The sequence below is a fragment of the Pseudophryne corroboree genome, chromosome 2, assembly GCF_028390025.1.
Source record: "Pseudophryne corroboree isolate aPseCor3 chromosome 2, aPseCor3.hap2, whole genome shotgun sequence".
Lineage (NCBI taxonomy): Eukaryota > Metazoa > Chordata > Amphibia > Anura > Myobatrachidae > Pseudophryne > Pseudophryne corroboree.
In genome coordinates this window covers 840,387,314-840,407,655 of record NC_086445.1, presented here as the reverse complement: position 1 = coordinate 840,407,655, position 20,342 = coordinate 840,387,314, and the positions used below count along the sequence as shown (strand labels likewise).

General features: G+C 46.4%; 1 protein-coding gene across 3 annotated transcripts in view; it reads right to left on the bottom strand.

The window, feature by feature from the left end:
• Positions 1-20,342, bottom strand: part of MBTPS2 (membrane bound transcription factor peptidase, site 2) — a 354,709-nt gene that overhangs the window by 75,339 nt on the left and 259,028 nt on the right. For all 3 annotated transcript variants that reach the window (XM_063955767.1, XM_063955765.1, XM_063955766.1), the window contains exon 7: positions 17,258-17,438. In XM_063955767.1, the coding sequence (XP_063811837.1) occupies positions 17,258-17,438 (181 nt within the window). The remainder of the gene's footprint in view (positions 1-17,257; positions 17,439-20,342) is intronic.

The window sequence follows — 20,342 nt, the reverse complement described above, 5'->3', positions numbered from 1 at the left end:
GCCGCGTCCATCTGGTCCGCGACTCTTCTCCTTGCGGCTGTATCCAGGAGGGATGCGGCCGCAAGATGATTGAGAGCGGCGGCCTTTACTGGGCTGCGACGCTGCGTGGCGGACTGGGAGCGTTTTCGGCGGCTGCGCTGCCAGTGGTCAACCTTAATTTGATGCAATTGCGGACGCATTGGAAGGTGGCCCGTCACACATGCTGGGCGGCCTTGCCCTGTGCTGGGAGGCCCCCAGAATGTGAGGAGATTTTGACGCAGATCTGGGTGTGTATGTAGCAAACTGCGTCCATCTCTGAATGAGGTCCTTTGTCGACATGGTCTAAATGTATAGAATTAACAGCCACAATGTTGAAACCTGATAGGGCTACGATTACGTCAGTTAGGTCCCCCAGAGGTTTTTCAACTGTCCCTGATAACTGACCCATTTTTGCGATTGCGGATACAAACACAATGGATCCAGGAACATATCACTGATCCATGTGTTATCGCGCAAAAATGGGTATGTTTTTGCACGGAATAAAACAGGATGCAATTGGATTGCCCGATAATATCATTGGGCAAAAAATTGTGGTAAAGTCTGGTTTTTTCGCGGAAAAATTAATCGGGCACAATTACATTCCCCCCATAGTCTAAATGTAAATGGAAAATTTCACTGTTGACATTCAGCACATGTTGACAATTAAAACACCTTACACAATAGAGCAAAGAATTCCATCACTCGTTGGGTAGTCAGGATTGCTACCAGAAACAAATGTGACACACTCAAGTGAGACCACTTGCAGAAACTCAAAAGTTATGAGACCAATGCTTAGAACACAAATGAGAAACCAAGTTGTCATAAAAGATTTTTTGCGAGGTCAAAAATCGAAAATGGAGATTCTCAGACTCGCGTCCAGACACATGAGTGTTTATATTTGCAAAGGCATGGCTGTTATAAGTACAAGGCAGTATGAGGAGAATAAAAAAAGAATGGAATGCTAGCAGAAGTAGGATCCTCCCATTTAAACTTGCACCATATAATGAATCTCTTCCAAATCAATTAATCAATAAAGGAAGAGTATTGCTTTCTAGCTTGCAGAAGTACTTAAATCACCTGGTGAAAGACACCCTTGCTGTGACGGTACGGCTCAATCTCTGCATCATTACAGACATTGCACCTGGGACTTGGCAAAACAAACCTTTGATTGTGTGTCTGACACCCAAGGATAAAGCCAGAGAGCTTTACTAGTGATTACCACTGAAGCCATGCTTCTGGCAGAAATGGTAGTAGTGCATCATGTACTGTAGCTCCGTATAAATTATCAATCCCCCACATCAATATTTAAGTAGATGTCTGCAATTTTATCTTTAAGCAGTTTACCAGTACATAATGCTAGCGACAATGGGACGAAGATCACAGGCCCACCAGATTTCTGCATAGTCCCTAAGAAAATATGCAGTGTCCAGAAACATCTGGATCTTTACACTGGAAAACATCCTCTAATGGAATAGTAATGCTGGCTGAAACGCAACCTTGAGTCTCTTCTGAGTAGGCAGACATCTGTCTTGTGGTTCCCATTGCTTATTAATGAGTTCCTTAATAACCCTGTTGACTTAAACCATTTCTTTATGCTGATGATCCTAAAAAAGGTGATCTTAGAGAGGAAGGAGTTGGTGTGTCATCAATCCTCATGGTTTAAATGATATGTTTGAGGAGGACATTCAGGTTTATGACCTGGGGTCTTCTCAACATCCCAGATATTTACTCCGCAGACAGTTCAGGAGGATGAGCAATGGTAATTGGTATTTTTGTACAAAGGTGCATACACACGGTGCAATTTTACTTCCGATGTGGACTATATAGTCCATATCGGAAGTAAAATAAGAATTTACTTACCGATAATTCTATTTCTCGGAGTCCGTAGTGGATGCTGGGGTTCCTGAAAGGACCATGGGGAATAGCGGCTCCGCAGGAGACAGGGCACAAAAAAGTAAAGCTTTTACCAGATCAGGTGGTGTGCACTGGCTCCTCCCCCTATGACCCTCCTCCAGACTCCAGTTAGGTACTGTGCCCGGACGAGCGTACACAATAAGGGAGGCAATTTGAATCCCGGGTAAGACTCATACCAGCCACACCAATCACACCGTACAACTTGTGATCTAAACCCAGTTAACAGTATGATAACAGAAAGAGCCTCTTAAAGATGGCTCCTTAACAATATAACCCGAATTTGTTAACAATAACTATGTACAGTATTGCAGATAATCCGCACTTGGGATGGGCGCCCAGCATCCACTACGGACTCCGAGAAATAGAATTATCGGTAAGTAAATTCTTATTTTCTCTATCGTCCTAAGTGGATGCTGGGGTTCCTGAAAGGACCATGGGGATTATACCAAAGCTCCCAAACGGGCGGGAGAGTGCGGATGACTCTGCAGCACCGAATGAGAGAATTCCAAGTCCTCTTTTGCCAGGGTATCAAATTTGTAGAATTTTACAAACGTGTTTTCCCCCGACCACGTAGCTGCTCGGCAGAATTGTAATGCCGAGACCCCTCGGGCAGCCGCCCAAGATGAGCCCACCTTCCTTGTGGAATGGGCCTTAACAGATTTAGGCTGTGGCAGGCCTGCCACAGAATGAGCAAGTTGAATTGTGTTACAAATCCAACGAGCAATCGTCTGCTTAGAAGCAGGGGCACCCAACTTGTTGGGTGCATATAGTATCAACAGCGAGTCAGATTTTCTGACTTCAGCCGTCCTTGAAATGTATATTTTTAAGGCTCTGACAACGTCCAACAACTTGGAGTCCTCCAAGTCGCCAGTGGCCGCAGGTACCACAATAGGTTGGTTCAGGTGAAACGCTGATACCACCTTAGGGAGAAAATGCGGACGAGTCCTCAGTTCTGCCCTATCCGAATGGAAGATTAGATAAGGGCTTTTATAAGATAAAGCCGCCAATTCAGATACTCTCCTGGCGGAAGCCAGGGCCAGTAACATAGTCACTTTCCATGTGAGATATTTAAAATCCACCTTTTTCAATGGTTCAAACCAATGGGATTTGAGGAAATCTAAAACTACATTTAGATCCCACGGTGCCACCGGAGGCACCACAGGAGGCTGTATATGCAGTACTCCTTTAACAAAAGTCTGTACCTCAGGAACTGAGGCCAATTCTTTTTGGAAGAATATTGACAGGGCCGAAATTTGAACCTTAATAGATCTCAATTTGAGACCCATAGACAATCCTGATTGTAGGAAATGTAGGAAACGACCCAGTTGAAATTCCTCCGTCGGAACACTCCGATCCTCGCACCACGCGACATATTTTCGCCAAATGCGGTGATAATGTTTCGCGGTGACTTCCTTCCTTGCCTTAATCAAGGTAGGAATGACTTCTTCTGGAATGCCTTTCCCTTTTAGGATCTGGCGTTCAACCGCCATGCCGTCAAACGCAGCCGCGGTAAGTCTTGAAAGAGACAGGGACCCTGTTGTAGCAGGTCCCTTCTCAGAAGTAGAGGGCACGGGTCGTCCGTGACCAACTCTTGAAGTTCCGGGTACCAAGTCCTTCTTGGCCAATCCGGAGCCACTAGTATTGTTCTTACTCCTCCTCACCGTATAATCTTCAATACCTTTGGTATGAGAGGCAGAGGAGGAAAATAAGAATTTACTTACCGATAATTCTATTTCTCGGAGTCCGTAGTGGATGCTGGGGTTCCTGAAAGGACCATGGGGAATAGCGGCTCCGCAGGAGACAGGGCACAAAAAGTAAAGCTTTAGGATCAGGTGGTGTGCACTGGCTCCTCCCCCTATGACCCTCCTCCAAGCCAGTTAGGTACTGTGCCCGGACGAGCGTACACAATAAGGGAGGAATTATGAATCCCGGGTAAGACTCATACCAGCCACACCAATCACACCGTACAACTTGTGATCTAAACCCAGTTAACAGTATGATAACAGCGGAGCCTCTGAAAAGATGGCTCACAACAATAATAACCCGATTTTTGTAACTATGTACAAGTATTGCAGATAATCCGCACTTGGGATGGGCGCCCAGCATCCACTACGGACTCCGAGAAATAGAATTATCGGTAAGTAAATTCTTATTTTCTCTATCGTCCTAGTGGATGCTGGGGTTCCTGAAAGGACCATGGGGATTATACCAAAGCTCCCAAACGGGCGGGAGAGTGCGGATGACTCTGCAGCACCGAATGAGAGAACTCCAGGTCCTCTTTTGCCAGGATATCAAATTTGTAGAATTTTACAAACGTGTTCTCCCCTGACCACGTAGCTGCTCGGCAGAGTTGTAATGCCGAGACCTCTCGGGCAGCCGCCCAAGATGAGCCCACCTTCCTTGTGGAATGGGCCTTAACCGATTTAGACTGTGGCAGGCCTGCCTCAGAATGTGCAAGTTGAATTGTGTTACAAATCCAACGAGCAATCGCCTGCTTAGAAGCAGGCGCACCCAACTTGTTGGGTGCATACAGTATAAACAGCGAGTCAGATTTTCTGACTCCAGCTGTCCTGGAACATATTTTCAGGGCCCTGACAACTCCTAGCAACTTGGAGTCCTCCAAGTCCCTAGTAGGTGCAAGGCACCACAATAAGCTGGTTCAGGTGAAACACTGACACCACCTTAGGGAGAGAACTGGGGACGAGTCCGCAGCTCTGCCCTGTCCGAATGGACAAACAGATATGGGCTTTTTTGAGAAAAAACCACCAATTTGACACTCGCCTGGTCCAGGCCAGGGCCAAGAGCATGGTCACTTTTTATGTGAGATGCTTCAAATCCACATATTTGACTGGTTTTAAACCAATGTGATTTGAGGAATCCCAGAACTACGTTGAGATCCCACAGTGCCACTGGAGGCACAAAAAAGGGGTTTGTATATGCAATACTCCCTTGACAAACTTCTGGACTTCAGGAACTGAAGCCAATTCTTTCTGGAAGAAAATTTACAGGGCCGAATTTGAACCTTAATGGACCCCAATTTGAGGCCCATAGACACTCCTGTTTGCAGGAAATGCAGGAAACGACCGAGTTGAAATTTCTTTGTGGGGCCTTCCTGGCCTCACACCACGCAACATATTTTTGCCACACGTGGTGATAATGTTGTGCGGTCACCTCCTTTCTGGCTTTGACCAGGGTAGGAATGACCTCTTCCGGAATGCCTTTTTTCCCTTAGGATCCGGCTTTCCATCGCCATGCCGACAAACGCAGCTGCGGTAAGTCTTGGAACAGACATGGTACTTGCTGAAGCAAGTCCCTTCTTAGCGGCAGAGGCCATAAGACCTCTGTAAGCATCTCTTGAAGTTCCGGGTACCAAGTCCTTCTTGGCCAATCCGGAGCCATGAGTATAGTTCTTACTCCTCTACGTCTTATAATTCTCAGCACCTTAGGTATGAGAAGCAGAGGAGGGAACACATACACCGACTGGTACACCCACGGTGTTACCAGAACGTCCACATCTATTGCCTGAGGGTCTCTTGACCTGGCGCAATACCTGTCCCGTTTTTTGTTCAGACGGGACGCCATCATGTCCACCTTTGGTATTTCCCAACGGTTTACAATCATGTGGAAAAAACTTCTCAATGAAGTTTCCACTCTCCCGGGTGGAGGTCGTGCTGAGGAAGTCTGCTTCCCAGTTTCCATTCCCGGGATGAAAAACTGCTGACAGTGTTATCACATGATTTTCCGCCCAGCGAAAAGTCCTTGCAGTTTCTGCCATTGCCCTCCTGCTTCTTGTGTCGCCCTGTCTGTTTACGTGGGCGACTGCCGTGATGTTTTTCCCACTGGATCAATACCGGCTGACCTTGAAGCAGAGGTCTTGCTAAGCTTAGAGCATTATAAATTTACCCTTAGCTCCAGTATATTTATGTGGAGAAAAGTCTCCATACTTGATCACACTCCCTGGAAATTTTTTCCTTGTGTGACTGCTCCCCAGCCTCTCAGGCTGGGCTCCGTGGTTACCAGCATCCAATCCTGAATGCCGAATCTGCTGCCCTCTAGAAGATGAGCACTCTATAACCACCACAGGAGAGACACCCTTGTCCTTGGATATTGGGTTATCCGCTGATGCATCTGAAGATGCGATCCGGACCATTTGTCCAGCAGATCCCACTGAAAAGTTCTTACGTGAAATCTGCCGAATGGAATTGCTTCGTAGGAAGCCACCATTTTTACCAGGACCCTTGTGCAATGATGCACTGTTTTTAGGAGGTTCCTGACTTGCTCGGATAACTCCCTGGCTTTCTCTTCCGGGAGAAACACCTTTTTCTGGACTGTGTCCAGAATCATCCCTAGGCACAGCAGCCGTGTCGTCGGGATCAGCTGCGATTTTGGAATATTTAGAATCCACCCGTGCTGATTGTAGCAGTATCCGAGATAGTGCTACTCCGACCTCCAACTGTTCCCTGGACTATGCCCCTATCAGGAGATCGTCCAAGTAAGGGATAATTAAGACGCCTTTTCTTCGAAGAAGAATCATCAATTCGGCCATTACCTTGGTAAAGACCCCAGGGTGCCGTGGACAATCCAAACGGCAGCGTCTGAAACTGATAGTGACAGTTCTGCACCACGAACCTGAGGTACCCTTAGTGAGAAGGGCAAATTTGGGACATAGAGGTAAGCATCCCTGATGTCCCGGGACACTATATAGTCCCCTTATTCCTGGTTCGTTATCACTGCTCTGAGTGACTTCATCTTAATTTGAACCTTTGTAAGTGTTCAAAAACAAATTTTTAGAATAAGTCTCACCTAGCCTTCTGGCTTCAGTACCACAATATAGTGTGGAATAATACCCCTTTTCTGTAGTAGTAGGGGTAATTTAATTATCACCTGCTGGGAATACAGCTTGTGAATTTTTTCCCATACTACCTCCTTGTCGGAGGGAGACTTGGTAAAGCAGACTTCAGGAGCCTGCGAAGGGGAAACGTCTCGACATTCCCATCTGTACCCCCGGGATACTACTTGTAGGATCCAGGGGTCCTGTACGGTCTCAGCGCCATGCTGAGAACTTGTCAGACGCGGTGGAACGCTTCTGTTCCTGGGAATGGGCTGCCTGCTGCAGTCTTCTTCCCTTTCCTCTATCCCTGGGCAGATATGATCTTATAGGGACGAGAGGACTGAGGCTGAAAAGACGGTGTCTTTTTCTGCAGAGATGTGACTTAGGGTAAAAAACGGTGGATTTTCCAGCAGTTGCCGTAACCACCAGGTCCGATGGACCGACCCCAAACAAGTCCTCTTCCTGTATACGGCCATACTGTGCCGTTTGGAATCTGCATCACCTGACCACTGTCGTGTCCATAACATCTTCTGGCAGTTATGGACATCGCGTTTATTCATGATGCCAGAGTGCAAATATCCCTCTGTGCATCTCGCATATATAGAAATGCTCTATAGTCAATAAAATACTGTCCCTGTCAAGGGTATCAATATTTTTAGTCAGGGAATCCGACCAAGCCACCCTAGCTCTGCACATCCAGGCTGAGGCGATCGCTGGCCGCAGTATAACACCAGTATGTGTGTATATACTTTTTATTATATTTTCCAGCCTTGTCAGCTGGTCCTTGAGGACGGCCCTATCTATAGACGGTACCGCCACTTGTTTTGATAAGCGTGTGAGCGCCTTATCCACCTTAAAGGGTGTTTCCCAACGCGCCCTAACTTCTGGCGGGAAAGGGTATACCGCCCATATTTTCTATCGGGGGGAACCCACGCATCATCACACACTTCATTTAATTTATCTGATTCAGGAAAAACTATGGTAGTTTTTTCACATCCCACATAATACCCTCTTTTGTGGTACTTGTAGTATCAGAAATACGTAACACCTCCTTCATTGCCTTTAACGTGTGGCCCTAATAAGGAATACGTTTGTTTATTCACCGTCGACACTGGATTCAGTGTCCCTGTCTGTGTCTGTGTCGACCGACTAAAGTAAACGGGCGTTTTAAAAACCCTTGACGGTGTTTTTGAGACGTCTGGACCGTACTAATTGTTTGTCGGCCGTCTCATGTCGTCAACCGACCTTGCAGCGTGTTGACATTATCACGTAATTTCCTAAATAAGCCATCCATTCCGGTGTCGACTCCCTAGAGAGTGACATCACCATTACAGGCAATTGCTCCGCCTCCTCACCAACATCGTCCTCCTACCTGTCGACACACACGTACCGACACACAGCACACACACAGGGAATGCTCTGATAGAGGACAGGACCCACTAGCCCTTTGGAGAGACAGAGGGAGAGTTTGCCAGCACACACCAAAAACGCTATAATTATATAGGGACAACCTTATATAAGTGTTTTCCCTTATAGCATCTTAATATATATATAAGCATATCGCCAAATTAGTGCCCCCCCTCTCTGTTTTAACCCTGTTTCTGTAGTGCAGTGCAGGGGAGAGCCTGGGAGCCTTCCCTCCAGCCTTTCTGTGAGGGAAAATGGCGCTGTGTGCTGAGGAGATAGGCCCCGCCCCTTTTTCGGCGGCCTCGTCTCCCGCTCTTAACGGATTCTGGCAGGGGTTAAATATCTCCATATAGCCTCCGGAGGCTATATGTGAGGTATTTTTAGCCAAAATAGGTATTCATTTGCCTCCCAGGGCGCCCCCCTCCCAGCGCCCTGCACCCTCAGTGACTGCCGTGTGAAGTGTGCTGAGAGGGAAATGGCGCACAGCTGCAGTGCTGTGCGCTACCTTTAGAAGACTGAGGAGTCTTCTGCCGCCGATTCTGGACCTCTTCTTACTTCAGCATCTGCAAGGGGGCCGGCGGCAAGGCTCCGGTGACCATCCAGGCTGTACCTGTGATCGTCCCTCTGGAGCTGATGTCCAGTAGCCAAGAAGCCAATCCATCCTGCACGCAGGTGAGTTCACTTCTTCTCCCCTAAGTCCCTCGTTGCAGTGATCCTGTTGCCAGCAGGACTCACTGTAAAGTAAAAAAACCTAAAACTAAACTTTTCTAAGCAGCTCTTTAGGAGAGCCACCTAGAATTGCACCCTTCTCGGCCGGGCACAAAATCTAACTGGCTTGGAGGAGGGTCATAGGGGGAGGAGCCAGTGCACACCACCTGATCCTAAAGCTTTACTTTTTGTGCCCTGTCTCCTGCGGAGCCGCTATTCCCCATGGTCCTTTCAGGAACCCCAGCATCCACTAGGACGATAGAGAAACACATATACTGATTTGTACACCCAAGGTGTTACCAGTGCGTCCACAGCTATTGCCTGTGGATCTCTTGACCTGGCGCAATACTTGTCCAGTTTCTTGTTGAGGCGAGACGCCATCATGTCTACCATTGGTCTTTCCCAACAGTTTATTAGCATGTGGAAGACTTCTGGATGAAGACCCCCCTCTCCCGGGTGAATATCGTGTCTGCTGAGGAAGTCTGCTTCCCAGTTGTCCACGCCCGGGAAGAACACTGCTGACAGTGCTATTACGTGATTCTCCGCCCAGCGAAGAATCTTGGCAGCTTCTGCCATTGCACTCCTGCTTCTTGTGCCGCCCTGTCTGTTTACATGGGCGACCGCCGTGATGTTGTCCGACTGAATCAACACCGGTTTTCCTTGCAGGAGTGGTTCCGCCTGGCTTAGAGCATTTTAGATTGCTCTTAGTACCAGAATGTTTATGTGAAGAGACTTTTCCAGGTTCGTCCATACCCCCTGGAAGTTTCTTCCTTGTGTGACTGCTCCCCAACCTCTCAGGCTGGCGTCCGTGGTCACCAGGATCAAATCCTGTATGCCGAATCTGCGGCCCTCCAATAGATGAGCCTTTTGCAACCACCACAGAAGATATACCCTTGTCCTTGGCGACAGGGTTATTCGCAGGTGCATCTGAGGATGCGACCCTGACCATTTGTCCAACAGATCCCTTTGGAAAATTCTTGCATGGAATCTGCCGAATGGAATTGCTTCGTAAAAAGCCACCATTTTTCCCAGGACTCTTGTGCATTGATGTACAGACACCTTTCCTGGTTTTAGGAGGTTCCTGACAGGTCGGATAACTCCTTGGCTTTTTCCTCGGGAAGAAAAACCTTTTTCTGAACCGTGTCCAGAATCATCCCTAGGAACAGCAGACGTATCGTCGGAAAACAGCTACGATTCCTGGAATATTTAGAATCCAGTCGTGCCGTCGAAGAACTACTTTAGATAGTGCTCTTCCGACCTCCAACTGTTCTCTGGAACTTGCCCTTTTTAGGTCGTGCAAGTAAGGGATAATTTAGATGCCTTTTTTCTTTGAAGAAACATCTTTTCGGCCATTACCTTGGTAAAAAGGCCCGGGGTGCCGTGGATAATTCAAACGGCATCGTCTGAAACTGATATTGACAGTTCTGTACCACGAACCAGAGGTACCCTTGATGAGAAGGACAAAATTTGGACATGGAGGTAATCCTTGATGTCCAGGGACACCATATAGTCCCCTTTTTTCCGGTTCGCTATCACTGCTCTGAGTGACTTTATCTCGATTTGAACCTTTTATGTAAGTGTTCAAAACATTTTAGATTTAGACTATGTGTCACCAAGCCGTCTGGCTTCAGTACCACAATATAGTGTGGAAAAATAATACCCTTTTCCTTGTCGTAGGAGGGGTACTTTGATTATCACCTGCTGGATATACAGCTTGTGAATTGTTTCCAATGCTGCCTCCCTGTCGGAGGGAGCCGTTGGTAAAGCAGACTTCAGGAACCTGCGAGGAGAAGATGTCTCGACTCTCCAATCTTTACCCCTGGGATAATACTCGTACGATCTAGGGGTCAACTTGCGAGTGATCCCACTGCGCCCTGAGACTCTTGAGACTACCCCCCCACCTTGAGTCCGCTTGCACGGCCCCAGCGTCATGCTGAGGACTTGGCAGACGCGGTGGAGGGCTTCTTTTCCTGGGAAAGGGCTGCCTGCTGCAGTCTACTTCCCTTACCTCTATGTCTGGGCAGATATGACTGGCCTTTTGCCTGCATGCCCTCATGGGAAAGGAAAGATTGAGGCTGAAAAGACGGTGTCTTTTTTAGCTGAGATGTAACTTGGGGTAAAAAAGGTTGGATATCCCAGCTGTTGCTGTGGTCCCCAGGTCCGATGGACCGACCCCCAAATAACTCCTTCCCTTTATACAGCAATACTTCCATCTGCCGTATGGGATCTGTATCACCTGACCACTGTCGTGTCCCTGACATCTTCTGGGAGATATGGACAACGCACTTATCTTGATGCCAGAGAGCAAATATCCCTCTGTGCATCTCACATACATATATATAGAATGCATCCTATTAAATGCTCTACATGAATAAAATATTTTCAGTCAGGGAATCCGACCAAGCCAACCCAGCACTGCATCTCCAGGCTGATGGCGATCGCTGGTCGCAGTATAACCACCGTATGTGTGTATATACTTTTTAGGATATTTTTCCAGCTTCCTATCAGCTGGCTCCTTGAGGGCGGCCGTATCTGGAGACGGTAACGCCACTTGATAAGCGTGTGAGCGCCTTATCACCCTAAGGGGTGTTTCCCAACGTACCCTAATTTCTGGCGGGAAAGGGTATAACGCCAATATTTGCTATCGGGGTAACCCTACGCATCATCACACACTTCATTTTATTTTATCTGATTCAGGAAAAACTACAGGTAGTTTTTTCACTCCCACATAATACCCTTTCTTGTGGTACTTGTAGTATCAGAAACACGTAACACCTCCTTCATTGCCCTTAACGTGTGGCCCTAATGAGAAATACGTTTGTTTATTCACCGTCGACACTGTATTCAGTGTCCGTGTCTGTGTCTGTGTCGACCGACTGAGGTAAATGGGCGTTTTTAAAACCCCTGACGGTGTTTCTGAGACGCCTGGACCGGTCCTAATAGATTGTCGGCCGTCTCATGTCGTCAACCGACCTTGCAGCGTGTTGACATTCTCACGTAATTCTCTAAATAAGCCATCCATTCCGGTGTCGACTCCCTAGAGAGTGACATCACCATTACAGGCAATTTCTCCGCCTCCTCACCAACATCGTCCTCATACATGTCGACACACACGTACCGACACACAGCACACACACCGGGAATGCTCTGACAGAGGACAGGACCCACTAGCCCTTTGGGGAGACAGAGGGAGAGTCTGCCAGCACACACCAAAAACGCTATAATTATATAGGGACAACCTTATATAAGTGTTTCTCCCTTATAGCATCTTTTATATATATACAATATCGCCAAAATCAGTGCCCCCCCTCTCTGTTTTAACCCTGTTTCTGTAGTGCAGTGCAGGGGAGAGCCTGGGAGCCTTCTCTCCAGCTTTTCTGTGAGAGAAAATGGCGCTGTGTGCTGAGGAGATAGGCCCCGCCCCTTTTTCGGCGGGCTCGTCTCCCGCTATTTTTGAAGTTAGGCAGGGGTTAAATATCTCCATATAGCCTCTGTGGGCTATATGTGAGGTATTTTTTGCCTCTAATAAGGTTTTTATTTGCCTCTCAGAGCGCCCCCCCCAGCGCTCTGCACCCTCAGTGACTGTTGTGTGAAGTGTGCTGAGAGGAAAATGGCGCACAGCTGCAGTGCTGTGCGCTACCTTTATGAAGACTCAGGAGTCTTCAGCTGCCGATTTTGGACCTCTTCTCTCTTCAGCGTCTGCAAGGGGGCCGGCGGCGCGGCTCCGGTGACCATCCAGGCTGTACCTGTGATCGTCCCTCTGGAGCTAGTGTCCAGTAGCCAAGCAGCAAATCCACTCTGCACGCAGGTGAGTTCACTACTTCTCCCCTAAGTCCCTCGTTGCAGTGATCCTGTTGCCAGCAGGACTCACTGTAAAGTAAAAAACCTAAGCTAAACTTTCTCTAAGCAGCTCTTTAGGAGAGCCACCTAGATTGCACCCTTCTCGTTCGGGCACAAAATCTAACTGGAGTCTGGAGGAGGGTCATAGGGGGAGGAGCCAGTGCACACCACCTGATCTGGTAAAAGCTTTACTTTTTTGTGCCCTGTCTCCTGCGGAGCCGCTATTCCCCATGGTCCTTTCAGGAACCCCAGCATCCACTTAGGACGATAGAGAAATATAGTGCATATCGCACCATGTGTATGCACCTTGCAATGCCGATGCGTGGTCCCACGGGATTAGAATAGCAAGGAAATATAGTGGGTGCAGGCAGGGCCAATACCGTCTATACCGGAGGCTCATGCCTCCAGTGTCAATATAGTCCACCGCACGGGTCGCACTGTGTGTATGCGGCATTAGTTAAGGGCTCATCTAGAATGGATACGCTTCAGCTTTCTGAGGTTGGCTCAGGCTAGCACTTGAATATCCCACAGACAGTGCACAAAGAGCAACAAAGCAGTTTGGAGTAGGGAGCAACAAAGCAGTTTGGAGGTTTTTCATGCTATTTTCAGGTGCCAAAGAAGCCTATGCCCCCTGACCTGGAAGTGAAATTGTGTGTGTGTGTATACACTGTAGCAACTAGCAGAGCCTCCTCAGGGAGCCACCACTGACCATGCTTGCACTTGTGGAGGCCAACTGCAGGAATCCTTCAAGAAAAAGACATACTGTAAGCCCACAAATAGAATAAACCTACAAAATATTACACTATATTTAGTGTTCTCACTAGGATGCGGGCAGAGCGCTGAGGTGTGGATATGGGATTATTACACATGCCTGAAAACAGGGTGTGAACAGCAGGAGATTGGGGCGTGGCCCCATCAGTGTCACTCTTGGACTCTTAGGGGAGTGCCCAGCACTTACAGGCATGCTGGGCTTCAACCAATCCCTCCGCTCCATGTGAATAGATGCCTTGTGCTAACCTTCCCACCGGGGAAGGTTAGCTTTAGGCAATAAGGGGGGTAGGTAAGGGTTAGGCTGTGGGAAGGGAGGGTTAGGGGAGAAATGATAACAGTTACCACTTCCCTGTCGGGATTTCAAAGATCAGCATTCTTTCCGCTGGTCAAAAATACTTAACCCCCTAGGGCAGTGCATGCGAGTGACCTGCCATTATCATCTGGGCCTCGGAAGTGTCTATCAAGCCCTGCACATTGGGCTTAATTCAGATACTAATTTCATACTAATTTAATAGTCGCAAAGCGGCTATTGTACGCAAATCGGTCTCTCTCTTCTTAGTGAGCATAGGACTGAACCGCAATGTGCACATGCAGCGAATGAATTGCTATGGCGGTCGCACCATGGATTTAATTGCAAAGTGAGTGACAGACAGTGTTTGGAGGCGGGAACGGGGAGTGGTCGGAAAAACGCAGGCCTCTCATGGCCGTTCAGATGGTGTTTCCTGGGCGTACATAAATTAGTTGTGATCTTACTTGCTACTAGAGAGCCCTCTACGTCCCAGGAGAGTACCTCAGCCTGCACATCTACAGAATCACTCAGACTCTGCAACATGACCCCATTTGTGACGATGGTACCGATGTATCAGCATTTATATGCCGTTGGACGGAAATTATGCGACTGCAGTGGGTGTCCCTATGCTCAGGTTAGCTTCTGCCCATATAATCGCAATTGCGAATGGCAAAATACAGCAACAGCAATCACAAGAAAAATCACATCTTTATCAGCCCCATTATGCTTTTTTAATTTGCTAAATGAATGAGATGCCTTCACGGAAAAAGAGTTCCCATCTCAAATGATTTAATAGAGTAATACATTTGTGAATGAGGAGTCCTGGGAAGTAGTAAAGATGTGCGATTCCAGTCTTGTGGTATTTATAATTACAGGTGCACTACAGGTGCCAGCATTTTTATTAGATACAGTACTCAAAGTACCAGCATGCGTCAACAGATCTGCTGTCAACAACCAGTAAGGAAGAATATTAAAAACTTTTTTCTTTTACAACCAATTATTAATCCCACAACCACTAGCCATATGTGTAGATAAAAGCCCTAGTGCTATCAGCACAGGACTGGTTGTTGCTAGGGAAAGGGGGAACCACAATTTTTCTGTGTGTCCCATGTATCTATGGATACAAACCCTGTCATGATGGCCTATGGTGGAGGGGGCTCCATGTGGTGTATCCCCCCCGGCTATAGTGCAACAGCTTGCTTTGCTGGCTATTACATTTGGAGACCTGTACGATTGACAGTATCAAAATATTGATTTTTTTTTTTTTTATTAAAAATTGGCATGACTATTTGCATGCCATCAAGATTAATTCAGACAGAATTTTCGTTAATGTGTGTCTATTTGCATTTTATTATGACTTGAAACATGCCAAAATCTCAGAAATCTTGCGCAAGGTGACGTTGTCTGGTGATCATATGTGATCAGACTGTAGAACACATCCCAGTATACCCCATGGATGTAAGAGAAAGACGGAACTCCCTCTTTCTAAAATAGATGCCCCCGAGTCCTCCGCAATGGCAGGGAGCACTATGACATTCTCATGCAGCGCTTGGCTCCTATCACTGAAGATTAGCCAGGAGTGCACAAAAAGTCTCCGGGGACAGCACAGCATCTCCGGGGGGACTGCTGGGCATGCTCCGTAGTAATGTAATGTAGGCTTCCCGCGAGGCCATGCATGCTCTCCATGGGGCTATGTTCCTGCTTGCAAAAAATGCAGGGACTCCCGTGAGGCTGTGCCCCCTTTCCTGAGAACACCAGCGGGGGGACAGTTTACCACACTGTGGGTCACAGACCCCGGTGCTGCCTCTATCTTCCCCCACCACTGGACTCCATTATTTTTCTGTAATAAAGACAGTTTTGTCTGGAGAGCACACTATGGGGGAATAAAGTTTGAAAATTATTTGCTCCCCAATCTTTCTAGGGGTCAGAATTGGGGAGATAGAGGGACTTAAAGTATCTCCCCCCAACTATGGTAATATATTAAAGCAAAAAAATAAAATAAAAAAATGGTGTCAGTGCGACCGCCCCCTGACCCTCTGGACTCCCCACCATGAATTTGTAGTTGCGTTGCAGAGAAGATAAAGTAGCACGGGCACTTTGCTGTGGTTGATGGGTGGGACTTGTCATCCCCAGTTTTAAAGATATATAAGGGTGATGAGCCCAACTCATCCTCTTCAACAAAGGGGTTAGTCTATATAGCATTATGGACTATAGAGTGCAAAGAAGTCCATGTAAATTTTTATTATATATATATATATATATATGTGTGTATATATATATATATATATATATATATATAGGCACTCGCTTTTCCAGCTCATTGGAAAAAGCAAAACAAGCCAGCACTCACGGTTTAGATGGAAAAACGAAGAAGATTTATTCTATATCAAGGCGACAAGTGTACATACAGGCACAGCCCAACAGCTGTTTCAACCGATACAGGTCTTCCTCAGGGGCTATCCGAGCAGTGTAAAGCACAGGGATATAAACATAAATTGGCGCCAGAGCAGCAAAAAAAACAGCATCCAATGGGAGGAGAGGGAGGCGGGACAAGCCCTGTATGCGGCTCCCCCGGCTCTCCAGCTCCGTCGCGTCATTGTTAATGTAAACAAAGCCGGCGCCGTCCCTGGCAACGGCTCTGGTGCGCTGTGTGCGAGGAGGGGGACACCAGCACAGACACCACTGAGTCCTATGGTTTTGAGTGCTGTCACTTTTGCTCATATATATATATATATATATATATATATATAACAACAAAAATGCTCCGGCACTCCAGAAATCCCGCAGGACCGACTTGCTCAGGTGCCCTCCCCTGGGGGGTCACCCCAGGATACACACAATGACAAAAAGAGGCGGCACTCGAATTATTTAACACGATTAATGTATTGCCACGTTATGTGGATGCACTTTATCTGTATTGCTGTTTACGCTACAGTCTTATTGCCAGACACGATGTTCATACACTTGCTTTTGTTATTGTTTAGCGTCTCCATGGTCACACAGGAGGGAGCCGCGACGTCACTTCCGGTTTCGCCGGAGTGAGCAGTGACGCCTGCCGGAAGCCTGAGTGGCGTGGCCAGAGGAGAACGGGCGTGGGGATTCTGACATGGGGGTAAGTTCACTGTTATATAAGTTTGTTTGTACCACTTGTGCAGTTATCCTGACGAAGGGGAGTTGGTCCCCGAAACGTAGATCGCACCTAATACAAGTTTGACACTGTTTCCAAGACTCTGAGTGCCGCCTCTTTTTGTCATTGTGTATATATATATATATATATATATATATATATATTTAATTTTTTTTAAATAAAATTCCCTCCTATATCACAGGAAACCAGGGAGTAACATAACTGGTGTAGAAGAAGTATATTTACTCTCCATTTTGGGACAGACTGTAGTGATTGTTGGCATAGCTGTCCTACACATAAATTTTAGCATAGCCTTTTATTTTATTTACTGCTGTGAGACAAGCAATTATACCTCTGCTAGGGAAATGTAGTTGCTGGAGAGATGCAGCGCTCATGCAGTAACCAATCTGAGGCTTAACTGAGATGTCAGTTAGACATGTATGCCAGTCATCCACATTACTGATGGGGCAGTCCTGTACTTGGGTTACAATGTCCCGAACAGACAAACCTCTTGGTCCACTTGCTGGAGAATCCTAAGAAGAATGAAAACACGTTATTGTCCAAGCGACCTAAACGTTGGAATTATATATGAACATGGTGAGACAGAAAATCAAGTTTATTTAATCGCAACATTACAGTTTTTGCATACAAAAAAAAGTTGCACCAGAGAAAATAAAAGCAGTTAAATACTTAAACCATAAATAAACAAATCTGGCAAAAAAATGTAAAAAGTAAAATTACTGTGTTATTAAATCATGGTAATAAAAAAAAAAAGACAACTGTGTGTTACCAATTATTATTGAATTATTATTAACTTTGTAAATATGGGCGGGATGTAGTAAAAGGAAAATGCGGGCAAAAATCTGAAAACTGTTATTTTAGGCGTTTTGGACACATTTCCCATATGTACCAAGCTTCAGAATGTGATACTTTCCGGAGCTTGGACCTAACAGAAGCCTATGGCCTTCTCTTTGCATTTACCTCGAGAGGAATCCAATCGGATCCTTCCCAGTGTCTACTGCGGCATCCATAGAAGGACTTAAGGGTCATAAACCCGGAAGTCCTAGTATCGCAATTGACAACTCTTAGCAGAAGAACTGTCCTTTGTCATTCTAATAGCAACTCTGGGTACATACAGCTATTAATAACCCGATAAGTGGCGGTATGTATTGCATCTACAATGCAATGTGTAGAACATCCCACCCAATGAGAGTTAAGATATATTTTGCAGATTTGTAAACTTGAAAGTCAATTCATTTAGTTTCACTGGAACAGTTCTGGTATAAAGGGGCATTGCCAATTAGCCGCGGGGTACCACACGGGGAAAGCTCTGGATTTCAATTATTCTACATTTACCTCACGGATAGCGCACAGTAACCCATAGATTCTGCTTTAAATAATGGAATGTATGGGTTGCCCCACACGTTAAACCCCAGAGGCTGCATTACGCAGATTTTTCCTTGCAGCTGCGGAGGCTGCCAGAAAAAAAAACTGCTTTATGTGCCAGGATGCAACGCTGACTGAATAGGTCCGGCCTGCTACTAAGCTGTGGAATAGACCCTGCAGCTGCTTGGATATTGGCTATTTGCTTTACTGAAGACGTCAAAGTATGTACCTAGTTATACTTAATAACTTGAATTCTTGGGATTAAACGGATTATATACTTTTAACCAGTACATATCAAATATAATAGTTATGATCCATAATAACAACAAAATATCTTTGTTTACACAAAAATATAAAAGTAACTTGTCGGTCAGTGTGGGTATTGCAGTAACATCTTAACACAAGTATGTCACCTGGACTCTAAATACAGTGTCCTTCCTCATCTTGCCTCCGTACGTAATGAGAGCATGAGAGCCACCAGCTGATTTAAATAATTTGCAGAATGCCTACATTCTGTGTGCGACTGCAGCTGTATCTGCATATGAAATGCTACGTTACAGTGCTTCCAGAGGAAAAAAATGCGCAAAAAGATGTTTGACGTTAGTAAACGTGCTCACAATTACTGTAGGTGCAACTAGAAGGGCTGTTTAACATGACTGCACCAACGGAGAGGGAGGACACGTCTGTAGTTGGACACATTTGATGATGCAGGAAAATCTACATGTAAAAAAAGCTTAATTCAGGCATATCTCAATATCAGTTCAGCTCAAAAACAGTAGTGCATTAGGTATAAGTATGTATACTTTAGAGTCGAAATAACGAAGAGATGCGGCTTGACAGTGTTAATATTAAAATAGGATTTTGGTTACCTACCGGCAAATCCTTTTTTCGTAGTCCGTAGAGGATGCTGGGGTCCACATTAGTACCATGGGGTATAGATGGGTCCACCAGGAGCCATTGGCACTCTAAGAGTTTGAGAGTGTGGGCTGGCTCCTCCCTCTATGCCCCTCCTACCAGACTCAGTCTAGAAACTGTGCCCGAGGAGACGGACATCTTCGAAAGAAGGATTTAACACAGATAGTGGCGAGATTCATACCAGCTTACACATACAAGGTACATCAAGCTAACTTAGCTTGAAAACTCAGCAACCGCTGAAACATTACTTACCAAGTAACAATACAGTACTCAACTAAAACGAAGTTGTACTGAACCAAATAACGATAGCAGGAAAACGAAGCGCTGCACGTGCACCCAGCATCCTCTACGGACTACGAGAAAAGGATTTACCGGTAGGTAACCTAAATCCTATTTTCTCTTACGTCCTAGAGGATGCTGAGGTCCACATTAGTACCATGGGGATGTACCAAAGCTCCCAGAACGGAAGGGAGAGCACGGAGGCTTCTGCAGAACTGATAGACTGAACTTCAGATAATCAGAGGCCAAAATATCGAACTTGTAGAACTTTGCAAACGTGTTCGACCCAGACCAAGTTGCAGCTCGGCAAAGTTGTAAAGCCGAGACACCCCGGGCAGCCGTCCAGGAAGACCCCACCTTACGAGTAGAGTGGGCTTTGACAGTCGTAGGACACTGCAATCCTGCTGTAAAATACTCATGCTGGATAGTGAACCTGATCCAGCGAGAGATCGTCTGCTTAGAAGCTGGACACCCAATTTTTTAGGGATCACACAGGACAAACAGAGAGTCCGATTTTCTGTGACGAACAGTCCTCGTAACCTAGATTTTCAGAGCCCTTACAACATCTAAGGACTTTGATGAAATTGAGGAGTCAGTAGCCACTGGCACCACAATAGGTTGGTTGATATGAAATGCCAACACAACCTTCGGAAGAAACTGCTGACGCATCTGGAGCTCAGCTCTATCTTCGTGGAAGATCAAGTATGGGCTTTTACAGGACAAAGCCCCCAACTCCGACACACGTCTAGCAGAAGCTAAGGCCAACAATGTGACAGCCTTCCATGTAAAAAATTTGACCTCAACCTCCTGTAGAGGCTTGAACCAGTCCGATTGGAGGAACTGCAACACCACATTAA